We start from the raw sequence: 23,123 nt of genomic DNA, 5'->3' as shown, positions 1-23,123 counted from the left end.
TTCTTTAAAACTTATCAAAAGCCAAAAGTCACCTGGTCCATAAGACTTTGTAGAACTGAAATAAAACTCAAGAAAACTGCAGACCAGTCTCACAAGCCAAACACACCTTTCCAACAAGGGAAAACAAAGAAACAAAGGCCCGTGCCATCCAGCACTACCACGTGTGCCCTCGGTCACAGCGCTGCAGAAGCCCAGAGACAGAGCTTCCCTGAGCCAAGCAGCCACATGCTCTCCCACAGGCACCAGCCCTTTGGGCCTCAACATCACAGGTCAAAGGCCAAGTTCTGCCATCTCTGCCTGTAGGAAATCCCGAGCTCCTGGCAGCACTCTGGCACTCAGCATCCTCAGCCAGCAACAGGAAGCGCTGGCTGCTCTGAAACTTGCACCTCTGCCTTGCTCTAAAGACACCACCACACACAACTGGCACTTACGGGCTCATGATATCCAGGCTCTGGTGTGAGCACTGATGGAGTCTGGCGCTCCTTCACCTCAATTTTCTCCTCTTGGGCTTCTTCTCCAGAAGCAGCGGGAGCCAGGGGAGAGACGGCTATTGGTTCTGTCATCTGTGGCAAGAGAGAAGCATAAAGGACAGGCTGTCACCTATCACTCAAAACCTCATTTCTTTTCACATTTACCACCAGATCTTCTAAGGAGGAATGAGAAACTTTGATTGCAATGGGTTTCTGAATCTATAGGAATAGAATTCTCAGTCACTCTGACTAAATTGAAATGGGCTAATTCTACTCTATAGGGAATTGGTCTTAGTTCAGTATTCCCCTCTAGCTGCTTGCAGGAGAAGACTTTCTCACTGCCAAACTGAGTTTATAGTTCTTCAGGGCTCTGAGATGAAAATTTTAAAAAATCCACTTATGCTTTTTTTGGTTTTGTCCAAGGCATGAAAATGATTTCTTTCAGCCTCCCTAGCTGGCCCTCTACCCTCTACTGTTCTGGTCAAGCTGACAGCTGGTTCTACAATTCCTTAACACAAGAAATGAACATGAAATCTCCCTTTCTCACTCACCTCATGATCAGTACCTCTGAATACATGCCTGAGGTGACCTGTAGTGGGCAAGGGAAAATGAACAAAGGCTGTGAGAAAACTGCTTGGGCTGCTGAATCCCACAGAACAAGTCAACCCAAACAGATGATTTTCCATTTCACAAAATCCCTCCAGGAGACACATTTCATTCACACGGCCAGCAAGAGATCAGGACAATATTCTTGCTTGTGCCTACACTTTGGCTGTTTTGCCAGTAAATGAATACAAACATGACCAAGAAAATGCAAATTCATCTGTAACACTCAATGCTCCTGTTTTACCAAACACATCAAGCAGCTTTTTTTATCCTCTCCCTCAGGTACTTTTTTAAAAAAAATCATTTGCATACCCTAATTCTCATTTACTTGCTGGAAACAAGTTGCCCAGGAAATCTTCCCCAAAATCCTCCTGAGATGTGGCAGTTCTATTGTGAAACAGCACAGCAGCAGCTCCAGGGTTCTGGAGCAGACATTTACTGTTTTGGAGTTTGCACTTCCTTGCAAAGGGAATCAATATTTTAGCACTCAGTAAAAGATCAAGTTAGACAGTGAAATCCCTTCATGACAAAATTTAGAAAGAAAGAAGCTTTCCCTGAATTCTGGGAACAACTCAGAGTTTTTAGAAGGCCCTCCAAGAAAGTCTGCCAGTCTACATTTCCAAAGCTGTCTTGCTTGTCCTTCCAGGTTCCCTTGCAAATGCTGCCCCTGTGGGTACAGAAACCCCCTTTTTAGCTGAATGACTTGACAGGAGCATTACACAACCAATGGCCTCCTAATGTTCTTTTCATTCTAATTCAATGGAGTCTTTAAGAAAGAGCAGGAAGGCATACAAAAGTTATCGGTTAGGTTACAGCCAGGGAAAACCTCTACTTACGTGCCAGCTGAGTCAGGTAATATGCAGAATAAAAAATGGCAAAAGCAGCAAAAACTGCAGCAGTGAGTTCCTCCCGCATTGTGGCACTGCTCTACAAGTCTGCAGGCTGTGCTCACACAGTTGGAAAGACAAGGCTCTTGTCAGTGCGCAGCTGTCCAATGACAAATGTCTTAACCAGAAGGATGCTCCTGCTCTCAGCAAAACCTACAGCTGCTCTGACACTCAGGCCTTCTGTGCACCAAGGCAACCTTCTGATGTCACTATGACAACGTGGAAACCATGCCCTGACATCACAAAGCAAACCTTCTATGTTGGTCTGTGAGTTTATGCCAAGCAATAACCAACCTTCCCTGCAGCAAACACAAAATAGCCTGCAAAGTTCTCCTCTGTCAAAAAGCAGCACAAATTCCCGTCATGGGCCAAACCCTGTTGTTCAAGAGATCCAAGAGGAACTCCAAGAGTGCACAAAGCACCTACAGGATGGACCCCAATTGAGCACTCAGATGGGGCCCAAGCAAAGAAAACCAGACCAAGAAAATGGCCCACAGCATTGCACAGAACCAGGAGAGAAGCCACTGCTGGCATAACAGCTGAAATAATTCTTAAAAAATCTCCCCACATATTTGCACATTTATTGGACATGCCCAGGGCTCTGGTGCATGTACATCTCTGCCTTTATTCCCCTTTGGAAGCAGTCGAACTGGCAGCATCTGCCTGCATGCAGGAGCTGCTCCAGGCTGGGAACGCGACTGGCGGTGCTGATTTCCAGAGGCTTCTGTGTGCCAGGGGAAGCCAAGGCAGGAGCGGATTGAACGGTGCTGCTGCTGCTGCTGCTCTGTGCCAGAGAGCCCTGGCTGGGCAGGCCACGGTGCCCACTGCGCTGCGGGCTCTTTCTCCTGCCAGAGCTGGGCACACCTGGAACAAGGCATCACAACTGGTGGGCAAGCCAAGGGCTTTCTGGGGCTGCTCTGCTCTGCACACACCCAGGACACCTTGGCTCCCAAAAAGGTCCACCAGAGGAAAACATAAGGTGAACATGTTTAATTTTGACCTTTCTTACCTGCTAACAGAAGTTGCCAAAATGAAAGTTTCCAAGCAGGGTCTGATCCCTGCTGCCAGCTCAGGGTTGGAAAGGAGGCATTACTGTATTTTAGTACTCCATGCATACGGAATCACTTCTCTTACATATGTACACCCTTCAATCTCACTTACTACTTTGTATCCATGGAATTAAGACATATTCAATACTTTGCGGAAACTCACAGGCTAAACATTACTCCAATTTTATCCGACATATTTCAATCACTCTCAGAATTTACTGACATCAGAGTAGGAGTGTCCTGTAGGTCCCTGGTGGTCACTGTCACAGGCTCAGGAGGAGACCCATGCACAAAAGAACCTAAGACACAACCAGGCCTGCAAAGCAAATAATACACAGAACCACTGAATTTCTAGGTTGGAAGAGACCTTTAAGATCATCGAGTCCCACCCATGTTCTAACACCTCAACTAGATCATGTCACCAAGTGCCACATCCAGTCTTTTTGTAAACACATCGAGGGATGGTGACTGCACCACCTCCCTGGGTAGATCATTCCAGTGTTTGACCACTCTTTCTGTGAAAAACTTCCTCCCTAATTCTAGCCTGTATCTCCCTTGAGACAGCTTGAGACTGTGTCCTCTTGTTCTGTCTGTTGTTGCCCGGAGAAAGAGACTGACCCCCAGCTGACCACAGCCACCCTTCAGGAAGTTGAAGAGAGTGATAAGATCACCTCTGAGTCTCCTTTTCTCCAGGCTGAACAACGCCAGCTCCCTCAGTCATTTTTCATACAGCTTGTGCTCCCAGCCCCTCACCAGCCTCGTTGCTCTCTTTTGGACACGCTCAAGCATCTCAATATCCCTCATAAACTGAGGGGCCCAGAACTGGACACAATACTCCAGGTGAGGCCTCACCAGTGCTGAGTACAGGGGAAGAATGACTACCCTGCTCCTGCTGGCCACACTGTTCCTGATACTGGCCAGGATGCCATTGGCCTTCTTGGCCACCTGGGCACACCGCTGGCTTATGTTCAGCCAACTGTCAACCAGCACCCCCAGGTCCCTTTCCACCTGAGCACTGTCCAGCCACACTGTCTCCAGCCTATAACGTTGCAGGGGGTTATTGTGGCCAAAGTGCAGGACTCAGCACTTGGACTTACTGAACTTCATCCCATTAGATTCTGCCCATAAATCCAACCATTCCAAGTCCCTCTGCAAAGCCCTCTGTCCCTCTAACAGATCAACACATGCTCCCAGTTTAGTGTCATCTGCAAATTTACTAATAAAGGACTCTAAACCCTCATCCATGTCATCAATAAAAATATTAAACAGAAGTGGCACTGACCCCTGAGGAAAACCACTGGTCACTGGCCGCCAGCTGGATGCAGCACCATTCACCACACTCTCTGGGCCTGGCCATGCAGTCAGTTCCTAACCCAGCACAGAGTGCTCCCGTCCAAGCCACAGCCTGCCAGCTGGTCTAGGAGTATGCTGGGGGGGACAGTGTCAAAGGCCTAGCTGAAATCCAAATAAACAACATCTACAGCCTTCCCTGCATCCACTAGGTGGGTTACCTGGTCATAAAAGTGACCAGGTTGGTTAAACATGAACTACCCCTCCTAAACCCATGCTGGCTGGGTCTGATACCCTGGCCATCCTGTAAATACTGTGTGATGGCACTTAATATATGTGGGATCTCAGCACCTCAGGACTGATGTGCCGAGTCACCGAGACCATCCTTGGGGGGCTCGGAGGTCCTGGAATGTTGCCAGAAGCGTCTGGTGGCTGGACTTTGATCCTGCATGGGAGATGACACCTGTATGAGGACGGGAGGATTTCACTGGGATAAATGGTGAAGGGATAAGTTAATTAGAGTGTGAAACACAGGGTTTAGGATTTCTATACAGGGGGGTCTAGAGAAGTAAGATGGAGGAATTGGGGCGTGTCCTGTCCTTCTTCTTCTTCTTCTTAGCCTCCATCTTCTGTGGTGGTGGTGGCACTTTGGGATTGGTCCTTACTAAAAGTGCACTGGTCAATAAGGGTGAAAGGTATTAGGGAAAATAGGTAAATATTGTATACGTAGTTTTGAGTATAAAGATAAGTGACCGCCCCGGGGGCTCTCAGTGTGCTCATGGCTGGCTTGCTGTGCAGACCTCTGTCGGGCCGAGAGAAAATCTTTTAGATAAAAAACTAATAAACACTGAAGACCGAGAAAACACCTGAAGCTGTTTTTCATCCTTTGGAGCGCGGGCTGCCCAAGACCACCCCGAGCCTTTCTAGGTCATTAAAAACAGCCGAGACAGAGACAAATATAAACTGTTCCATTATTTTGCCAGGTACTGAGGTCAGGCTGACCGGTCTATAATTACCAGGATCCTTCTTTGCACCCTTTTTGTGAATGGGTACCACATTGGCCAGCTTCCAGTCATCCAGAACCTCACCAGTGAGCCGGGACTGTTGGTAAACAATGGACAGTGGCTTTGCAAGCTCATTTGCCAGCTCTTTCCTTACCCTGGGGTGGATCCCGTCTGGTCCCATAGGTTTATGAACATCCAAGCATTTCAGTAGTTCTTTGACTGCCTCCTCTTGGATAATGTGGGGACCATTCTGCTCCCTGACACCATCAACCAGCCCAGGTGGGCAGGTGTCTTGAGGGCAAGTCATCTTCCCACTAAAAACTGAGGCAAGGTAGGCGTTAAGCGCTTCTGCCTTCTCCTCATCTACAGATACTAAGTTCCCTCCCTTTCCCAATAAAGAACAAAGGCTGGTCCCGCCCCTCCTTCTAGCATTAATGTATTTGTAAAAACATTTTTTATTATCCTTTACAGAAGTTGCCATTTTAAGTTCAAAATGAGCTTTGGCCTCCCTAATTTTTTTTTTCTGCATGCTCCAGCAGCCTTCTTGAATACTTCCTTAGAGGCCTGACCCTCCTTCCAATGCTGATACATCCTCTTTTTATTCCGAAGTTCCTCCAAAGCATCCTTGCCCAGCCAGGCTGGACATTTACCCCATTGACTGATCTTTCAGCACACAGGGACAGTCTGTTCCTGTGCCCTCAAGATCTCTATTTTGAGGCATGCCCACCTTTCCTGAACTCCTTTGTTTTTAAGGGCTGTTTCCCAAGGGACGCTCTGAATAAGTCTCCTAAATAGGCCAAAGTCTGCCTTCCGGAAGTCCAATGCAAGAGTCTTACTGGTGCTCTTCTTGACTTCACCAAATATTGAGAACTCTATTATTTCATGATCACTCTGCCCCAATCGACCTCCAACCACCGCATCTCCCACCAACCCATCTCTATTTGCAAACAGCAGATCTAACATAGTCCCTCCCCTGGTGGGTTCCCCCACCAGCTGCGACAAAAAGTTGTCCTCCATACATTCTAAGAATTTCCTGGACTGCCTCTTTACTGCTGTATTAAGTTCCCAGCAGATGTCTGGTAGGTTGAAGTCACCCACAAGAACAAGGGCTGATGATCTTGAAACATTACCTAGCTGCTTATAAAATAAGTCATCAACCTCTTCTTCCTGTTTGGGTGGACGACAGCAGACTCCCGGTAGGGTGTCAGCCTTGTTGGCCTTCCCCTTAATTCTTACCCATAGACATTCAACTCCATCTTCCTTAGTTTCAATTTCTACGGCATCGAAAGTCTGCCTAATATAAAGGGCCACCCCTCCTCCTCTTCTTCCTTTCCTGTCTCTTCTGAGGCACTTGTATCCATCCAGTGCAGTATTCCAGCTATGTGAGTCATCCCACCATGTTTCCGTGATGGTAACTACATCATAGCTCTGCAGTTGCACCATGGCCTCCAGCTCTTCTTGTTTGTTGCCCAAGCTGCGTGCATTGGTATACATGCACCTCATCTGGGCTACTGACTTCACCCCTAACTTAGCCTTGCAACCCTTGGGCCTGCTTCCAGACAGCTAAGCTGCTTCCCCTTCCTCCTTCAAACCTAGTTTAAAGCCCTCTCAATGAGGTCTGCCAGTTCATGAGCTAAAAATCTTTTGCCCTTAACAGAGAGATGTACCACATCTGGTTCCAGCAGAGCAGATGCTGTAAAAGTTTCCCCATGATCAAAGAATCCAAAATTTTGCCAATGACACCAACACTTAAGCCACTTGTTCATGATGTGGATTCTCCTGTTTCTTTCATCATTTTCCTCCACCACCTGAGGGACTGAGCAGAACACTACCTGTGCTCCTGCCCTATCAACTACCTGACCCAGTACCCTGAAGTCCTTCCTAATTGCCTTGACACTCCTCCTTTCAATCTCATCACTACCAGCCTAGAGTATCAGCAGTGGGTAATAATCAGAGGGCTGAATCAGCCCAGGAAGTCTCTCAGAGATATTTTGTACCCGGGCTCCAGGGAGGCAACAGATCTCCCTGTGGGATGGATCTGGCTGACATATGGGGCCCTCAGTTCCCTTCAGAAGGGAATCACCGACTATGATTACCCTTCTTTTCTTCTTGATCTTAGAGGCAGTGATCCATCTCACAGATGAATCATAATTGAGGGGTTCACTGGGCAGACAATTTTCTCCTAAATCATCTAGCTGCGTCTCTAGATCCAGAACCTCATACCTATTCTGAAGTGTGACATACCAACCCCTGGATTCCCAAAATCTGCTGAGCAGGAAGAGATGGATTGTGGTGCTCGGCACCAGGGGCAGGTAGGCAGTGCACTTCCAGGACATCCCTGGATCAAACGGTGTGCATCTCATCCTTCTCACCCCTCCACCCCAGAACCAGGCCCTGTATCTCCGGTTCAGGAGTGGAATTTTCCCAGTTACAGCATCGGCCCACACATGGCCGGTGTGTGAGATGAGGCCATGATGGCTCAGGATACCGACTCCCTGCCACCAAGGGCTCCATTATGCACTGTTCCCCTTTCAAAGCTTGACTGCCCACCGATTGACCAATACATTGTTTCTCTTTCAAGGGTCTCCTGGCCTGACTATATCATGCTTGTATCCCCAGTCTTCTGTTCTGGTTTTGCACCTTTAAGACTTGTTCCAAGAGTGAAGGGGGGGGAGAGAAGAAGCACAGAGGAAACTGCACTCATTCCTCCACATTTCCTTCTCCTGCACTCTGATGTCTGCGCATGGACAGACAGCAGGACAGAGTTCTCCTTCGCTTTTAGTTAGTTTTAGCTAGCTGAGGCAAAGAAGTTCCCTGGACCGTGGGTTTTTTTTCCATTTTCTTTGAACCTGTTTAGACCTTCTCCAGTCTGAACACCAGAAGAGCACTGGCAGCTCACACCTGTGACCCACCAAGCCGGGCCTGGTCCGCAGCATTTCCAGCACCCCTGGGACTGACAGGAGACTGAGTGAGCTGAGCCACAGCCCACGGAGGAGACTTTCTGAGTTTGGCTTTTTTTTGGAGCCACAATAGGTTTTCTTGTTTAATATTGTTTAGCTTTTATTGTTTAATAAAGAGTTTTTTCCACGCTTCTCCAAGGACGTGTTTTCTCCCAAACTGGTTGGGAAAGGGGCTGATTGAATGTGCTTTCTACAGGAACCCCTTCGGGGGTTCTCTCCCAAATTTGCCCTCAATCAGGACAAAGGGTCAAGTTCCCACCCATTAAACAAGATACTTTTCTTCATTGCCTTGTCAAGTTGCTCAAACATCAAATATGGCAGGGCCTTGGAAAAAGTTGTTTGAGAATCATTCCCATTAAAATTCTCCTTTACTGATCAAGAGCATCCTAAAAATACTTTCTTCCCTTGAATGCATTCCAGCTACCATCTTGGAAGGACCATTCTCTTTATTCTCAGGGTTAAGATAGCAACTTGCACACATTAGGCACTGCATTGGGGGAATACAGAGTTCAGCACTACCTATTAAAGCTCAAGGAATTCACAAGACTAAGCCCCATTTGTTACACTTTAACATTTTCCCAACATCTCTTCTTCCTACTCTCAAAATCAAATGCAAGCATTTTAACAAGAAGTCCTGCAATTGCTTTTGCTGAGTGAAGACACATTGCATCCTTCCTTCAGAAACTAATAAAAAAACCCACAAATTGCCTACTGCAACCATTCTGCTCCCTTCCTAATCAGTTCACTACTCAAGCAAAATCCTCAGGCACATCTCTGATTCCCTCTCTCCCAGCAGCTCAGAGCAGCATTGCACAGCACTTGCTGTGTGTCAGAGAACACAAAGCAGGCTGGCCTGGTGGGCCTGAATATTTCTGCAAAACACTCTGCATCTCACACCTTTGCTGTGGCTCAGTGCAGAACTGCAGGATTGCAGGCGCTTCCTCCCAGAGCTGCGTGAGGCGCTGGCTCCTGCAGATGGGCCCTGCCAAGTTGTCCCTGCCTCACGCTGGCCTCGCTTGCCCTGGCACAAGAGCCGGGCCTGAAGGAGGCTGCCCTGTGCTCCAGCCTGCCGAGCAGCCCGGCTCCCTGCCCCGGTGCCCAGAGTGCTGCACACACTGCTGACCTTTGCCAGGAGTTGCAGGGCAGCTGGCAGAAGAGGAGGAATCCTCAGGCAGCCCAGTGGCCCTCGGCTGCCCTGGGCCTTTCTCTGCTCCTGGGCACACTGCAGACGGCCAATGCCTCCAGGCTGGGCTGTACCCAGCACGGCTGCGCTTCCCCTCAGCAGCAGCCAGCTGCCACCTGGGCTCTGAGAGCAGAGGATTCGCCTGTTGCCAGGAACAGGCACCCAGGGCCCGGCTGCTGCCTCTTGCAGCTCCAAGGGCCTCCTTCCAGCCTGCCTCTGCGGGGCTCAGCCTGCTCCAGCCTCTGCCGGGGCTCTGCTGGGGCTCCACCCCGGCCAAGGCCGGGCCCGCTCTCACCTCCCAGGTGCTGACAGCTCTGCACCACAGGAGACCTTCCCGAGCACCCTCTCTGATCTTTCTGCTTTCTCACTTGAGCAAGGCTCTCCTCCACCCAAAGACATTGCATTTAGGGATACAAATCCAAGTGGCAGGAACCCACATGTTCTTGAGTCACAGCTCAATGCCTGAATCCACGCAGGGTGTTTGGGCTGCCCCATTCTTCCTTTGCTTTTTCCTTCAAATGCCATTGCTCTTTCTGCCTCAACTAGAAATATCACAGCTAGGCAAAAACCTGTCACTGGGTCCTCTTCCAAAGGCAGTGTGCTCTGGGGAGGATGAATGAAAAAGATCCTTCCCCACTTTCAAGGCACAACAAAGAAAGCAATAAATTTTACTTTGCACATTTCAGAGACAGGTGGTAACTCAGAGCGAAATGCTGAGCTTATTCGCAGGGTGAGAAATAATGGAATCTTCCAGATGAGTTGAAGTTCCTGAACAATTTATTGATTTACAGTCCTACTCTATAATCCTACTCTAAGCTAGTTATGGAGTAAATGGTCCTGATGTCATTATCACAGTGTTAACATCTCCTTCCTCTTCTTCACTGAAATGATGAGTGGCACCAGGAATGAAGCAAGCTTGGCTGATAATACAAATGGATGCTGCTCACAAATAAAACCCAAAACAATAACAAACAGTGAAGCATGACTTTCCAAGATCAAGTGCTTCACAGGCTCTATCAGGGTTCCTCTAGTTCCTAGAAAGATGTAGAATAAGGATCTGCACCTCCATCTGCATCTGCAGAACTTTGCCATCACAGGTAAACGTGGTCCAGAAACCCACTCATCCATTTGTTCTGGTTGCTTCATCTTGCTGGGATTTTTGCCCTGCCAGTGCTCTAGAAATTGTGCTTACTGTCCCTGGGGTTTCTTCCTCTCAGGAAACTCAGGGCGACCAAAACTATACAAGGCAACAGAAACAGTCAGAAAACAGAGTACCTCTCTGTGGGAATTGTCAAAACACAGGGTTTTGGGAAAGCTGCAGAAGGCAGGCCTCAGAGACAGCCGATCTTTGATTAGAGCTGAGCTGTAGCCATCATTTTTGTCAGCAGAAAAGTTATATAAGAAGTGGAAAAGAAAGGACAAATAGAACAATGGTGCGTGTATTAGTGCTTGTCTAGAATAAGTCTGTAAGCTTCAGAAAAGTATATCTAGCAAGATATGAGGAACTTGTAAGCTTAATAGCAGAGTTCTGTGCATTGTGTTTTGAGGGTTACAAGCAGGTATTGTATTCAGAATAAGAAAGCATTGCTTTAACAAAAGAGACATGTGCTTATAGTCGTTAGATAGAACTACTGTCAATATGCTTTTGCTTTGTGTGACCGGTCAAAAACTTTTAAAGTAAGTTATAACATTAAGTTCTTTGTCTGTTGCTGGGGATAAGAGCTACTAGCATCTTCCCACTGTCATAACCATGGAATGAGACTGATGCTGGAAAACAAACGGCTCGAGGCGCATTCTGCAGCAGTCCCATCCCGTTCATAGACCCCCCCAACAATAGTATTTAGATGTTAAATTACATCTTTGATAAATGACTACCTGTTATTTCATACATTTTGATCTATTTTGATTTCATATCGATTTATATCTTTTCATTTCATATAGATTTGATAAATTCCTCCAGCTTGGGAGAGTGAAGATGTACAGCAGTCCAAAACCTTCTGCCCACACAGCAGTCAGCCCCGAGTGTGTGCATGCACACCCACCCACTGTGCTTGCTCTTCTCAGCATCTTGGGGCTGCTGTTTGCACAGAATTGGGATGAATTTACCTCAACAGAGCCATGAGTTGGGTATCCAGCCTGTTATGAACACTCATGCAGCAAGGCACAACACAGAGCTCTCAAATCACAATACTACATCTTCTTTCATTCCTGTTGGGCACTGAGGAACTCTTAAAAGCACCAAAGAGACAGAAAAGAGGTGGAAAACATTGGAGTCATGCTACTGCTGGTAACCACGTGGAGGAAAATCTGTTGGGTTTCTTAAGGTATATGCTTTCTGAAAACTAGGCAGAAAAAACCTACTGCTCAGCACCAGTACCTCAGTTGTGAATGGTTTTCATGATTTGGCAAAACTGGGGTGTTAACAATGGACTCCGTCCTTGGTTCAAATCACCTGCCCTCACCTGCAGACAAAAGCACCACCACCAGAAGCAGAAGCTACATCAGTCAATTTTCTCAAAAAGCTGTGTTAAATCTGGGAGAGGAAAAGAAGACACATCAGACACTGTGGATTAATGACAAGACTCTGAGGAACAGTTCCAAAGCAAAGGGCAGCAGCTTCTCTCTGGGCCACTCCTTGTGATCCAAGGCAGCTGGGCTGCCCTGGCTGCCCAGGACCCTGCGCCCCGCGGGCTCTGCAGAGCTGCACAGCGGGGAGGCAGCTTCGGGCACCTCAGCCCTGGGCAGGAGTGGCTGCTTGCTCTGCAGGGCTGCCTATGGGCAAAAGCAGAGTGCTGGCCTTCTGCTCTTGGCCCTAGCCTGGCCTTACAGGGCTAATCCTGTTCCCTGTCTCAAATACGTTAAAGACAGACTTGTTTGTTTCCAGCTCTGCACAGCATTGATTTACACCACAAAGTACTGAAGGACTAAGGCCTGAACAACAGACTCTGACTGATGCCTCAACGATAGGGCCTGAGCTAAAGCTGCCCTTTAGATGACCTTTCCAACCAAAAGTTCCATGTATCTGCTCCTTAACCAAGTATTACTATCAAAACGATTGTTGCATCCATTCACTGGTGAAACACGTCTTCACCTTTCTGCATGAGGAAAATGGACAAGGCCACACCTGGCCTTGGTTCCTCCTTGAGCCCTGGGCACACTCAGGGAAAAAACCAAGAGGAGAATGAAACCAGCTGTGCCCCAGCAGAAGCTCTGGCACATTGCTCGTCCAGCACTGTCAGAGCCGGGCTACTCTCACAGCGCACTCGGGAGCCTCGTGGCCGGCAAAGGGGAGGCACCGCAGAATTTCCCGGTTCCCGGCCGTGCCTCTGCAGGGCTTTGCTGGAACAGCTTCCCCCAGCTGATGTGCAGCACTGGAGGAAGGGGAAAGCATTGTGGTACCTGGTGATGCATCTTCCTTAATAACCAGAGGCAACCTTTTGTAATAATGCTGAGATGCATTGCTTAGCTTATCCTTTCCTGACTCTTTTTCACACTTTTGCATTACAGTAAATGACACTGTTCCTTCAGATGGTGTCTGTGTCTGACCCTCCCTACCATCTAAACAAACACACAGCCAGTTTAGCATGAGACCTGCCTCTCTCCCAGCCCATCTCTTGGCAAACACCCCTGGTGGCCATCTCCACAAATTAAATTCCCACTTTGCAACTTCCTTTTCTGCAGGCAGGTGAGAAAAGGAGCCACTCCCAGTTCTGGACACCTCCGGAAACCAGCTGCTTTCAGCATTCACAACCCTGAAATATCAACCTCCTTCCTTAACCTGCCTACAAGGAGCCCCCACCAAGAGGCCTTTTGTCCAACAATACCCACAGAAGAGCTCGAGGAGGGAGCAGATTGAAATACAACTGCTTCAGAGTTTAAACCTGCCTTTATCAAATGAGCACACACCAACCTGTCCCAAAGGGAAAGAAGGCAGGAAAGAAAAGCTCCTCTCCCACAACAGCAAGCTCTGTACTTCCTTCTGTTCAAGCTGGAGAATGGAGGCCATGGGCTACACCTCACTCTGGGAAGGAGCCCTGGGAATTGGCCCAATCTGGGAGAGCAGCAAAAGGAATTCCCCAAAAAGTAGGAAAAGATTCTCTGGAAGCAAAAGAAAAGCAAAAAAAAAAAAAAAAAAAGAATACTTGAAGCATTTCAAAAAGTTCCCAGACTGAAATTTCTTTGCCAATAAGACAACCTCAAAGTGTCTGTGGTGTGTCAGTGTCAGGAAGCTCGGGAATGAACTGCAAGGCTTGGATAAACATCATTGGTTTCCATCCCTCAGACCACAAGCAGCTCCCAACAAGACTTCAAGACTAAAGGACAAAGCTTCCCCCTTCACCTCTCCACAGCAGCTCTAGGGAGTCTCTCTCCACTGCAAGATCTCCTTTGTCAGTCTACAGTGACAAGAGTTAGCTGCAGGAGACATTTGCATGGGAACTCTCTCCAGATGGGCAGAAGAAGTGGTGATTCCTGAGAAAAGAAAAAGGCAACACTGTTTGGGAAGACACCAGCATGAGTTTCCCATAATTCTAGGCCAAAAATCTCTTGAATAAAGCAACATCCCTCAATGGGGCAGCACTTCAGCTTTGATATGAATGCTGAAAAACTTCCTGCCCGTTTCTGCTGCTGTAGCTGACTCCAAATCACAAGAAATGTGCCAACTCTGCCAAAGAGATGCAGACATGGTGAGATAAAAAGACCTAGTTGGCTGAAAAGGAGACCAAATGAATGTTTTCCAACCTCCCCCCTTTTTATCCTTTCCCCAGCCAAGACAGAGCAATGTCCTTCCTCTCAGTCACTGATGGTGACCCAGGCATGGCATGCAGCGTGGGGACAGAGCCTGTCACTGCTCCCAGTGCCCTTGCCAAGGGCTTCCACTGCCCTGCTCTGCCATATCAGGCCCTGCCCTTCCCTTCCCTGTGGAGGCCAGTCAGCCGTGGGAGCCGCCCTGCCCGCACTGTGCCCGCAGCCCCGGCTCTGCCGCGCTCATCCCCGCCAAGTCCGGCCTGCACCTGGGCCGCGCTGCCGCTGCCCACTGGGCTCAGCGTCAGCACCTTCCCTGCCAAGCCGAGGCACCTGGTGAACACCCCCCGTGTCCGCTCCGTGCGCTGGGACAGCCGGGCCCAGGGGCTGCTCATTGACCTCTCCCTCTTCCAGCGGGCGCTGCTCAGCCTGCGTGATGCCTGCCGGGTGGCTCTGTACCCCTTCCAAGCCACGCAGTTCTGCAGCTTCGTGCTCCAGCTCCACCGCTACAGCTTCCACAGGGTGCCGGGCTGGGTTGGCTCAGCTGGGCTGGGCAATGCCGGGGCCTGGCCCCACTACAGCATGGCTGCGACTGCCCCAACCTCCTTATCCACACCAAGCGCTGGAGCGCGGCCAACAGGCAGCAGCAGGGCAAGAAGGTCACAGCCGCTTCCAGCAGCTCCACAATGAGCAGGCAGTGCCCTCTTCCCCACCAGGCAGCCACCCAGAGCCGGAGAGACAGGCTGGGAGCTGCGGGTGGCGTGGGCTGTGGCCGTGGGCGCTGCCCAGCGGGGCAGGAGCGGGCCCTGCCCGTGCTGGGGCTGCTCAGCGCAGCTGCCCTGGCTGGCACAGGGGCTGTCCTTGGGCAAGGCAGCTGTGCCAGCAGGGCCTGGGAGCTGTGCCAGCTCTGCCGGGCTGCCGGGGCTGCGGGACGGTCCCGCTGTGACTGCGCTCACCACAGCCTGGCCCGCTCGGTTGCAGCTGGTCCAGCCGTGCGCCGTGGCTGGCACTGCTCCTTGCCCTGCCCTGGGATGCTTGGGGAGCTCTCCGTGAGTGTGTGTGAGCCTAGGGCTTGGTCCTGGTCACGCCCAGCTGGAGGGAGCCTCCTGTCCCTCTGGGGCACTGGGGAAAAGACCTGCCAGTTGGCTTTCTGGCAGCTGCCTCCTGCCAAGAAACAGCAGCAGCACAGTTTTCCCAGACAGTTGAACAAATAGGGGAGAGCTAAATGGACAAGGCATTGCTAGTTGAATAGCCCCAGAATATATGGGGGTCTTTGTGTTCTGCTTTCTCGCCCTGTTTGGGATGTTGGGAGCTTTTGTTTTCCCTGACAGAAGTACAGTTGCTCAGTACCGCTTCACCTGAGGATTTAGAGCTGCCTCCGGGCTAAGTGCAGGTGCTCAAGACTCTGAGGTTTTCCTACCTTCTCCCAAGAAAGTGTTTGCCACATCTGGACTTCTTGGGGTTTCATTGGAGGAGCCAGGCACAAGCAAATTTCATCTCAACTGTGAGCTCTTCATTCTGCTTGGTCCCATGGAGCTTAAATGCCAACCTGAGCTAATCCTTTCTCTGGCCCACATAGACCATCACAGCCCTTCCATGGCCTCTCCAGAGAGAAGCAGCTGCACATCTTCAGAGCAGCAGTTGCCAGCCCGCAGCCCATCAGGTAGGGAAAGAGCTTCTACCCTTGCTTTCCAAGCAGGTCCTAGTAAATGACCCTTTCAAGTGTTTTCCTGCAGTGCTCTATCATGGGTACATCTCAAGTGAGAATCAGGTAGAAAGTGTCAAGGCGCCTAGGAAGAGGGTCGTTGAAAACAGAAAGATTCTCTTCCTGCTTTTCCTGTCCTTGCCACAGATTTGGAGGGAGTTCTGGGCATTTTCCACACAGCCTCTCTGTAGGGGGACAAGGGCAAGGGGAAAGATATTGCCTAACAAGTAGTCAGTGTTAGTTGGACTCCCCTCTTTTTCTGAATTAAACCAAACTAGGACCCTGATAGGATATTGCAGATATTTAAGACTGTCTGCCCTGCAAATCAAGCTGTGTCATTGAAATGAGCTCTGTGTGCCCCAGAACAGCTGGAGCTGCAGAATACAGCCTCACCCTCAAGGATGGTTTTAGGAAAAACTCACAGTTTAATTTCAGCATGTGTGTCTGAAGATCTGGGCTCTTCCTGGCTGAATCCACTTGCTGTGTTCTTTTGTGATAAGAACCCAAAACTGCTGGGAAGATGCAAAAGACTGTGATTATAAGGGGTTTGTGTGTGTATTTGTATCCGATTTACAATCCGTGCTTTAATCTATGTACATGTCAATTTGGATAAATATTTTTAAGAGGAAGAACTCACTCCTCCAATCCCCTGGGAAGTCTGAATACATTTCTGGAATTGAGGTTGGTGTGTGCTTCCTGTGATGTTTGATCCAAGGCACCACTAGAGCTCTGCGTCCCAAAGACACATTGTGGAGCCTGACCAATGTGTTTGGATTCTTGCAGCCAGGCCAGACACTTCAAGCCCCCAGCACTCCAGCTGCCAGTACAGGTTCTGCAGCATGGACAGCCACAGCTGGCTGTGGAATATTCCTGGGGAAGAGGAATTGCCACCACCGGATCTGGACATGGTGCTTGAGACACCGGAGGAGATGTTTTCTCCCTCTGCTCAGGTAACAGCATTCAACAGGGAAGAAAGGGGCTGGACTGGGAGCTTCTGAATGTTGTTGCATGGCTGAGGAGCAAAGGCTTCTTGAGTTCAGCTGTGAATGGACAAGGAAGGCTTTGTCTGGTAAAATAAGACTTCCTAAAGAAGAGGGAATGAAAATGTCATCCATGAGTAAGGATGAAAAGGCGTGAGCCTGTGTTGGCCAAGTTTGGATGCTCCTTTTCCTGGGAAGAACCCCTCATGCAGGAGCATTTGTGGTGTGGAAGTGGAAGCTCTGCAGGTTCTAAGAGGCTTTGTTTGATGGGAAAGAAGAGAAGAGTGTTTGGGGAAGTGGCACGGAAGGCCAAGTGTCCCAGGCAGGGAGGGGCATGCCAGAGGTGCCTCTGTTGCAGCAGCAGATGTGGGCTGTGCCTCTTTTGGGTGGGAAGGCCAAGGCAAAGCAAGGGCTGGGCTGCTGCTGCTGCTGTGTGAGCCCTGCTGTGCGTGTGGGCGCTCCCAGAGCCATGGCTGGGGCTGGGCGGCAGCTGCAGCTTTCTTGTCCTCTCAGTAAGCTGCTGCCTGCAGTCCAGTTTCCATCTGGGAAATCCTCAGCTGGGCAAACTGGCCAATCTTGCTGTCCATGTTGCAGAGCTCTTTCCCCTTGCTCCTGGGCATCTCTGTGGGAAGAGATGTGTGTTCCCATGCTGTCCCTGCCAAGCTGCAGCCTCGATGAGACTGCTGTGCTCAGGGCTGTGGAGGAAGGGGCACATCCCTGTGCCAGGAGCTGGCAGGACTCCTCCTTAGCAGCCATTCCATGTTTTCAGTATCACACCCATGTTCAACACTGCCAGCTTTGACAGCTTTTGGACTGTGTTTGAGAAGTCAAATCTTTTTGACTATTGAAGGCCTTTCCGGCCCAGAGTTCTTGTTAGGAACAAGAGACTATGAACTGTGAGCCATGGAGTTGTTGGACCAGGTGTTTTGTGTCAGTGGTGAGAAGGGTTTCTTCCTTTCTGTTTCTCTTTCAAGGCCAATAATACTGTTGCCTCTGAGTCTTCAGGAGGGGAGCCTGTGGGCAGAGCTGCAGCAGAGGGAGCTTTGCCTGGCACCAAGAGCTGCAGGAACAATTCCCAGGAGCCCGAGGAGCTTGGTAAGGAAAGAGCCCCCACTGGTTTAGAGAGGGGTGAGCCTGCCTCTGGCAAGAAGGAAGATGAGAAGAGTTGAGTTCCTGTCTGCAATATTGGTGCTTTCTGTTGCCTTGAATTCAAATCCTGCACAGGCACAACCTGCCTGAGCCCTGCCCTCCACGCTTCTCCAGAGGCTCTGACACTGAGTCCTCTGCTGGGGCAAGAGAGCAGGGAATAAACCTGACCTTGTGGCAGTTGTGTCACCAAGCTGGGTGTCCCAGTTTTGTGCTGATGTCCATGGATAAATTTGCTGCAGAATGTCAGTGCTCTGGAGGCAATCCTGAGTGACTCTTGAAGCAAGAGAGGAAAAGCCCAGCAAAAGGTCAGTGTAGAAGTCTGAGCTTTTTGTCTCCAAGCATTAAATCCATGTAGTGCCACTGTGCTGATAGGTATAGTGAGATATATTAAAAATACAAGCAGCAGAAGCTCTGAGGCCAAGGAAATCATTAGTCACAAATCCACTAGCTCAAGAAAAAAATGAAATTTCCCCTTTAAACTAAAGGAGAGAGAGAGCACTTTGGGTCTGCATTCTTGAGCAAAACTGGTGCAGCCTGCAGGCCTGGTAGGGAGCTCTTTCCCTCCCAGATGTGAAAAACAGAATTCACTGCTTAGAATTTTTAAAAGTTTAATACTAATAGGATAAAAAAAGACAATATTTGCAGCACTGGGGTGCTCCTGGCCAACAGCCAAAGAGCACCCGCTGTACAGAGACAGTGTTATCTTTATAGGGTTACATTGCTGAGATGCCAGCATATTCATGCGTGTCATGCTGTATTCAAACATTCTTGGGAACTTTCTGATGTTTTGGGAACTCATTTGTTTGACTTCTTCACACTCACTCAGGCTTACTGCATGACGTCCTGTGCATCAGATCAATATATTTTATTTCTTCTTGTGTCTCCTTCCTGCTGTTTCACATCCTCTGATAAGGGTTTAGTATGTCCTCCTTAAATTTAACATGGTATTCTCTAATTGTCCTCTGGTGCTCTGGTTGGTGTCAGGGTTATTTTATCACTTGAACAGGTTGGTCAGTGGATGGCCTTACACTGTTTTCAGTTACACACAAGCCTTTTTTTCCCCCTTATGATTTGCTAGGGTCTGTAACACAATACACTCATCACACAATTGTTTCCATAAGTGATACATAGATATTATATTCATTACACTACTGTTTCTATGAGCAGCACAGTGCACACTTAAGCTGATAGATTCTATTAGTTTTACAAGCAGCTAAAAATGTTTTAACTGATGCTATTTTTAAATACTCATAATCACCAACAACATGCATAACCTAATACATAAATGCCAAAGCCAATATTACCTGGTCATTTGTCACGGAGCTGTTCATCCCAGAGCTGGTGGTTGTTTTGGAGGAGCTGTGGCTCACTGCAGAGGGCAGGTTGTAGATGGCAGGGAACGGTGCTAGTTCATAACTCAGCTCCCAGCACCTTCAGCTTCAGCCATTTCAGTGAGGACTGAGGTCTCTCTATCAGCACAGAGAAAGAAGAAGGCTGGGCTTCCTTGTGGCAGCTGGCACTGTCTGTGTTTCAAGCTCTCATGGGGGCCCTTTGCACTGAGAGGGCTTTGAGTTTATTGGGATACTTCAAAACTTCAAAAGTTTTGAACACGTGGAAGGAGTCTGGCTCTTTGAAGAGCAGGCTTCAAATTATCAAGCGTGAGTCTGCCTTTCCAGCCATCTTTTACAGTCTTTCAAAGAAGAAAGTTACTTCCAAACAGGACAGATGCACAGAGGCCAATATTGACCCAGTGTTACCTTTGTGTCCCAGATTTCCAGCTGATCTGCCTTGCCAGGAGGGCTGTCCTGCGTGGGAAGAAGGATCAGAGGGAGAACCTGTGACCATCGGGCAGGTGGAATCCTTAAGTGTACACATAGATTTATAGATTTCTACAATTCTGTTTCTAAATCCATGTAGTACAGATTTATAGAGGTGTGTTTGTATGTGCATATATATACATCTATACAGGTAATTGATCTATATTGTTATAGATGGGACAGAATTAGTTACATTTCTAGACTTTGAGATTTACATTTATATATTTATAGAGTTACATTTAGATGCTTGCATGTATATGCTTACATTTGGGCGCTTAGATATAGATTTAGAAATGTGCATAGGTTTTTAGTTAAAGGTATGTGGAAGTTTAGATGCATAGATTGACCCGTGTAGGCCTAGGCTGCATTTTTAGCTCTTTTCCCCCTCAGCTGCCTTTTTCACCTCTTGCTTTTTACAGAATCACAGTATGACCGAATTTCTAGGTTGGAAGAGACCTTTAAGATCATCGAGTCCAACCCATGTTCTAACACCTCAACTACATCATGGCACGAAGTGCCACATCCAGTCGTTTTTTAAACACACTTTTTCTCCCACGGTACCCCCTGTGTCCCCTGTCCCTGTGCTGGGTCCGAGCTGGCGGCTGGGCCGGGCGGAGCAGCGCTTCCAGCCCCGGCTGTCCCTGGAGCGGTGGGAGCTGCCGCTGGCCCCAGGCACTGTCCCCCTGCAGAAGGACAGTGAGACAGAGGGGGCTGAGGGGGCTGAGGGGGCGGTGGCGCCGAAGGGACGCTGACCCTGAGCTGCTGCTGGGGCTGAGGGCTGTGGGGCAGCCGAGGCCCATGGTGGCACTGAGGTGACAGGGAAGTGACATTGGCTGAGGGCTGGCGGGTCTCAGGGGACGGGATGGCTCAGAAGGGACTGAGGGGGGTGAGAGGACTGTGAGGGGCTGAAGAAACTGAAGGGGGCTGGGGCTTCACCCAGAGCATGGCGGGGCTGAGGGGATGGAGTGGGCCAGCAGGGAGCACAGCAGGGACTGCAGCTCTGCCAGGCCTTGGAAGCAATTCCAGAGCCTCCACTTTTGCCACAACTGCAAGGAAAAACCTTGAGGACAGCCGGAGACTGACGGGAGGCAGCAGGGAGGAGCTGAAGGCCAGTGCAAGAGCAGTGAACGGGGACCTGCTGCTGCCAGCCTGCAGAGAGCCCGGCTGAGGCCACAGGCCCGGGGAGGCAGGCTGGGGCTGAGGTTACCGTGGGCTGTGGCCGTGGGCACTGCCCGGCGGGCAGGAGCGGGCCCTGCCCGTGCTGGGGCCGCTCAGCGCAGCTCTCCCGGCTGGCACAGGGGCTGTCCTTGGGCAAGGCAGCTGTGCCGGCAGGGCCCGGGAGCTGTGCCGGCTCTGCCGGGCTGCCGGAGCTGCGGGACAGTCCCGCTGCGACTGCGCTCACCACAGCCTGGCCCGCTCGGCTGCTTTCTCTTTCCCACCCTCCTGGTGAGGCTCTGACATTTCCTCTTCCCTGATGGAAGTGCAGCTGCTGCCAAGGGAAACATCCCCATACTCACTCAGTGTTCCCTTTCCTTGTCAGATGTTCCATCTGCTGTTCCTGTCCAGGAGAGCTGCTCTGCACGGGAGGAGAGCCCGAGGAAGAGGCTTTGAAGATGGGGCAGCTGGGATCCCTCTACTTGGAGCTCTGTTTAAAGATACACGGACTTACATGTGGACAGAGATTATTATATGGATATGTACATATGTAGCCTGCTATTTGTACAGGCATATTTCTATATGTCATTATATTTATGGATGTATGCTATGTATAGATTTATATATGTTTGTTATTACACATATGTGTATATATGTATCTAAGTGTACATATATATACATAAATGTAATAACAACCATATATAAACATATACATAGCATATGGAAGTTGATATATCTGTCTTTAGTTCTATTTCCTATGTATACAGTTTTGTTGCTATCTATGTCTCTTGATGCAGTCATAAATATATGGCCCTTTAAATAGGTATATTGGTATTTGTATAGGTATACATGCCTATACATGCCTATTCTTATGTTTTTATATGTATATTGATCCATTTCTATGTGTAATTATTTTTACCTATGTATCCAGATGTATAGTTGTTTATTTGTATTGATGCATTTGTGTGGATATTTAGTTTGGCATAGTGATATTTGTATATTTCTAGATAGGTTTGTGTTATATATGTATTTATATTTTTTTTTGGTATATATATATTTAGTACTATTTTAACATGCATGGAGTGGGATAGTTGTATAATTCTATCCATAAGGTTTTTGGTACAAGGTTACTTGGGGAGGGAATGCATATTTTTGTATTTCTATATGGGCTGTATACTTGTAGAATTATGTAATAAATTAAGTTGTTAAACACCTAATTGATCTTTGTGTTTGGTGAGTTGTAGAGGTTGGCAATAAATTAGGTTTTGTTAACTGAAGTTGGTGTTTGTATAATTTAACATGGACTGGTTGCAATAATGTAATAAATTCCTGTTTTTAACCTAAATTGAGATTTCTATAGAGCTATAGTTCTATAGTTCTCAATTTCTATATAGAAATTGAGATTTCTATTTTGTCAGCATGAGTATAGCAATTTGTAAAAAAAGGACATTTTCCAACTGAAATTGATTCTTGTGAGTTGTAGCCACACCTCTCTTCACAGAGAGCAGCAGCTACAGCGTGTATTTGTCGATCAGCAGTGTGGCTCTAGCAGTCTGCAAGAAATATCATTTATCAAGTGAGATGGATGTTCTGTGATTTGTGCTACCCAAAGCCATGGGCAGATGTAAATGCTGGAGGATTTTGGCCATGAAAATCTCCAGCCATGCCCAGCACGTGCCCCACTTGCACTCAGGCTGGGCAAGGGAAGCTCAGATTTGGGATGGCAGCAGAGCCCCACATTGGCTCAGAACTCACTGCAAAGGCCTGCTGAGAAAACTCCGGGACTCCACTGAGGCCTGCTGAGAAAACTCTGGGAGCACAGAACTCCTGCTCTGTGGATATGCAGATAATTCAGTCCATGTTTGGTTCTTTACATACATACACACACACAGATATATGTAGGCAGCACTTAGTAACCTGTACCATACTTGTGGGATTGTGGAAACTGAAATGGATTCTTCTCTGTTTATATATAGGGTCAGCAGAGTTGTGCCATTCTGTAGCCATCCCGTAACAGTGGTCACTCTGTCTAAGCAGCACAGTTGTAGCAATCTGTAATTAAGTTCCCTTTTAAACTGACATTGGCTTTGGGGCACTTCTCATTTTCATGACGAGTGACCACATC

The 23,123-nt window shown here is 48.6% G+C and overlaps 1 protein-coding gene and 1 pseudogene across 1 annotated transcript in view; one reads left to right on the top strand and one right to left on the bottom strand.

Moving 5' to 3' along the window:
- Positions 1-6,809, bottom strand: part of LOC132086422 (serine/threonine-protein kinase PAK 3-like) — a 67,644-nt gene extending 60,835 nt beyond the window's left edge. Inside the window, 3 exon segments of the mRNA XM_059492087.1 lie at positions 1,022-1,059; positions 1,913-2,143; positions 6,437-6,809. Of these exon segments, the coding sequence (XP_059348070.1) occupies positions 1,022-1,059; positions 1,913-2,143; positions 6,437-6,809 (642 nt within the window).
- Positions 6,810-11,724: 4,915 nt separating this feature from the next.
- The window catches only part of LOC132086420 (serine/threonine-protein kinase PAK 3-like), a 79,588-nt pseudogene continuing 68,189 nt past the window's right edge, over positions 11,725-23,123 (top strand).

This window comes from Ammospiza nelsoni, chromosome Z (genome assembly GCF_027579445.1).
Source record: "Ammospiza nelsoni isolate bAmmNel1 chromosome Z, bAmmNel1.pri, whole genome shotgun sequence".
In the NCBI taxonomy this organism is placed as follows: domain Eukaryota; kingdom Metazoa; phylum Chordata; class Aves; order Passeriformes; family Passerellidae; genus Ammospiza; species Ammospiza nelsoni.
This window is presented reverse-complemented; position numbering and strand designations above follow the sequence as displayed.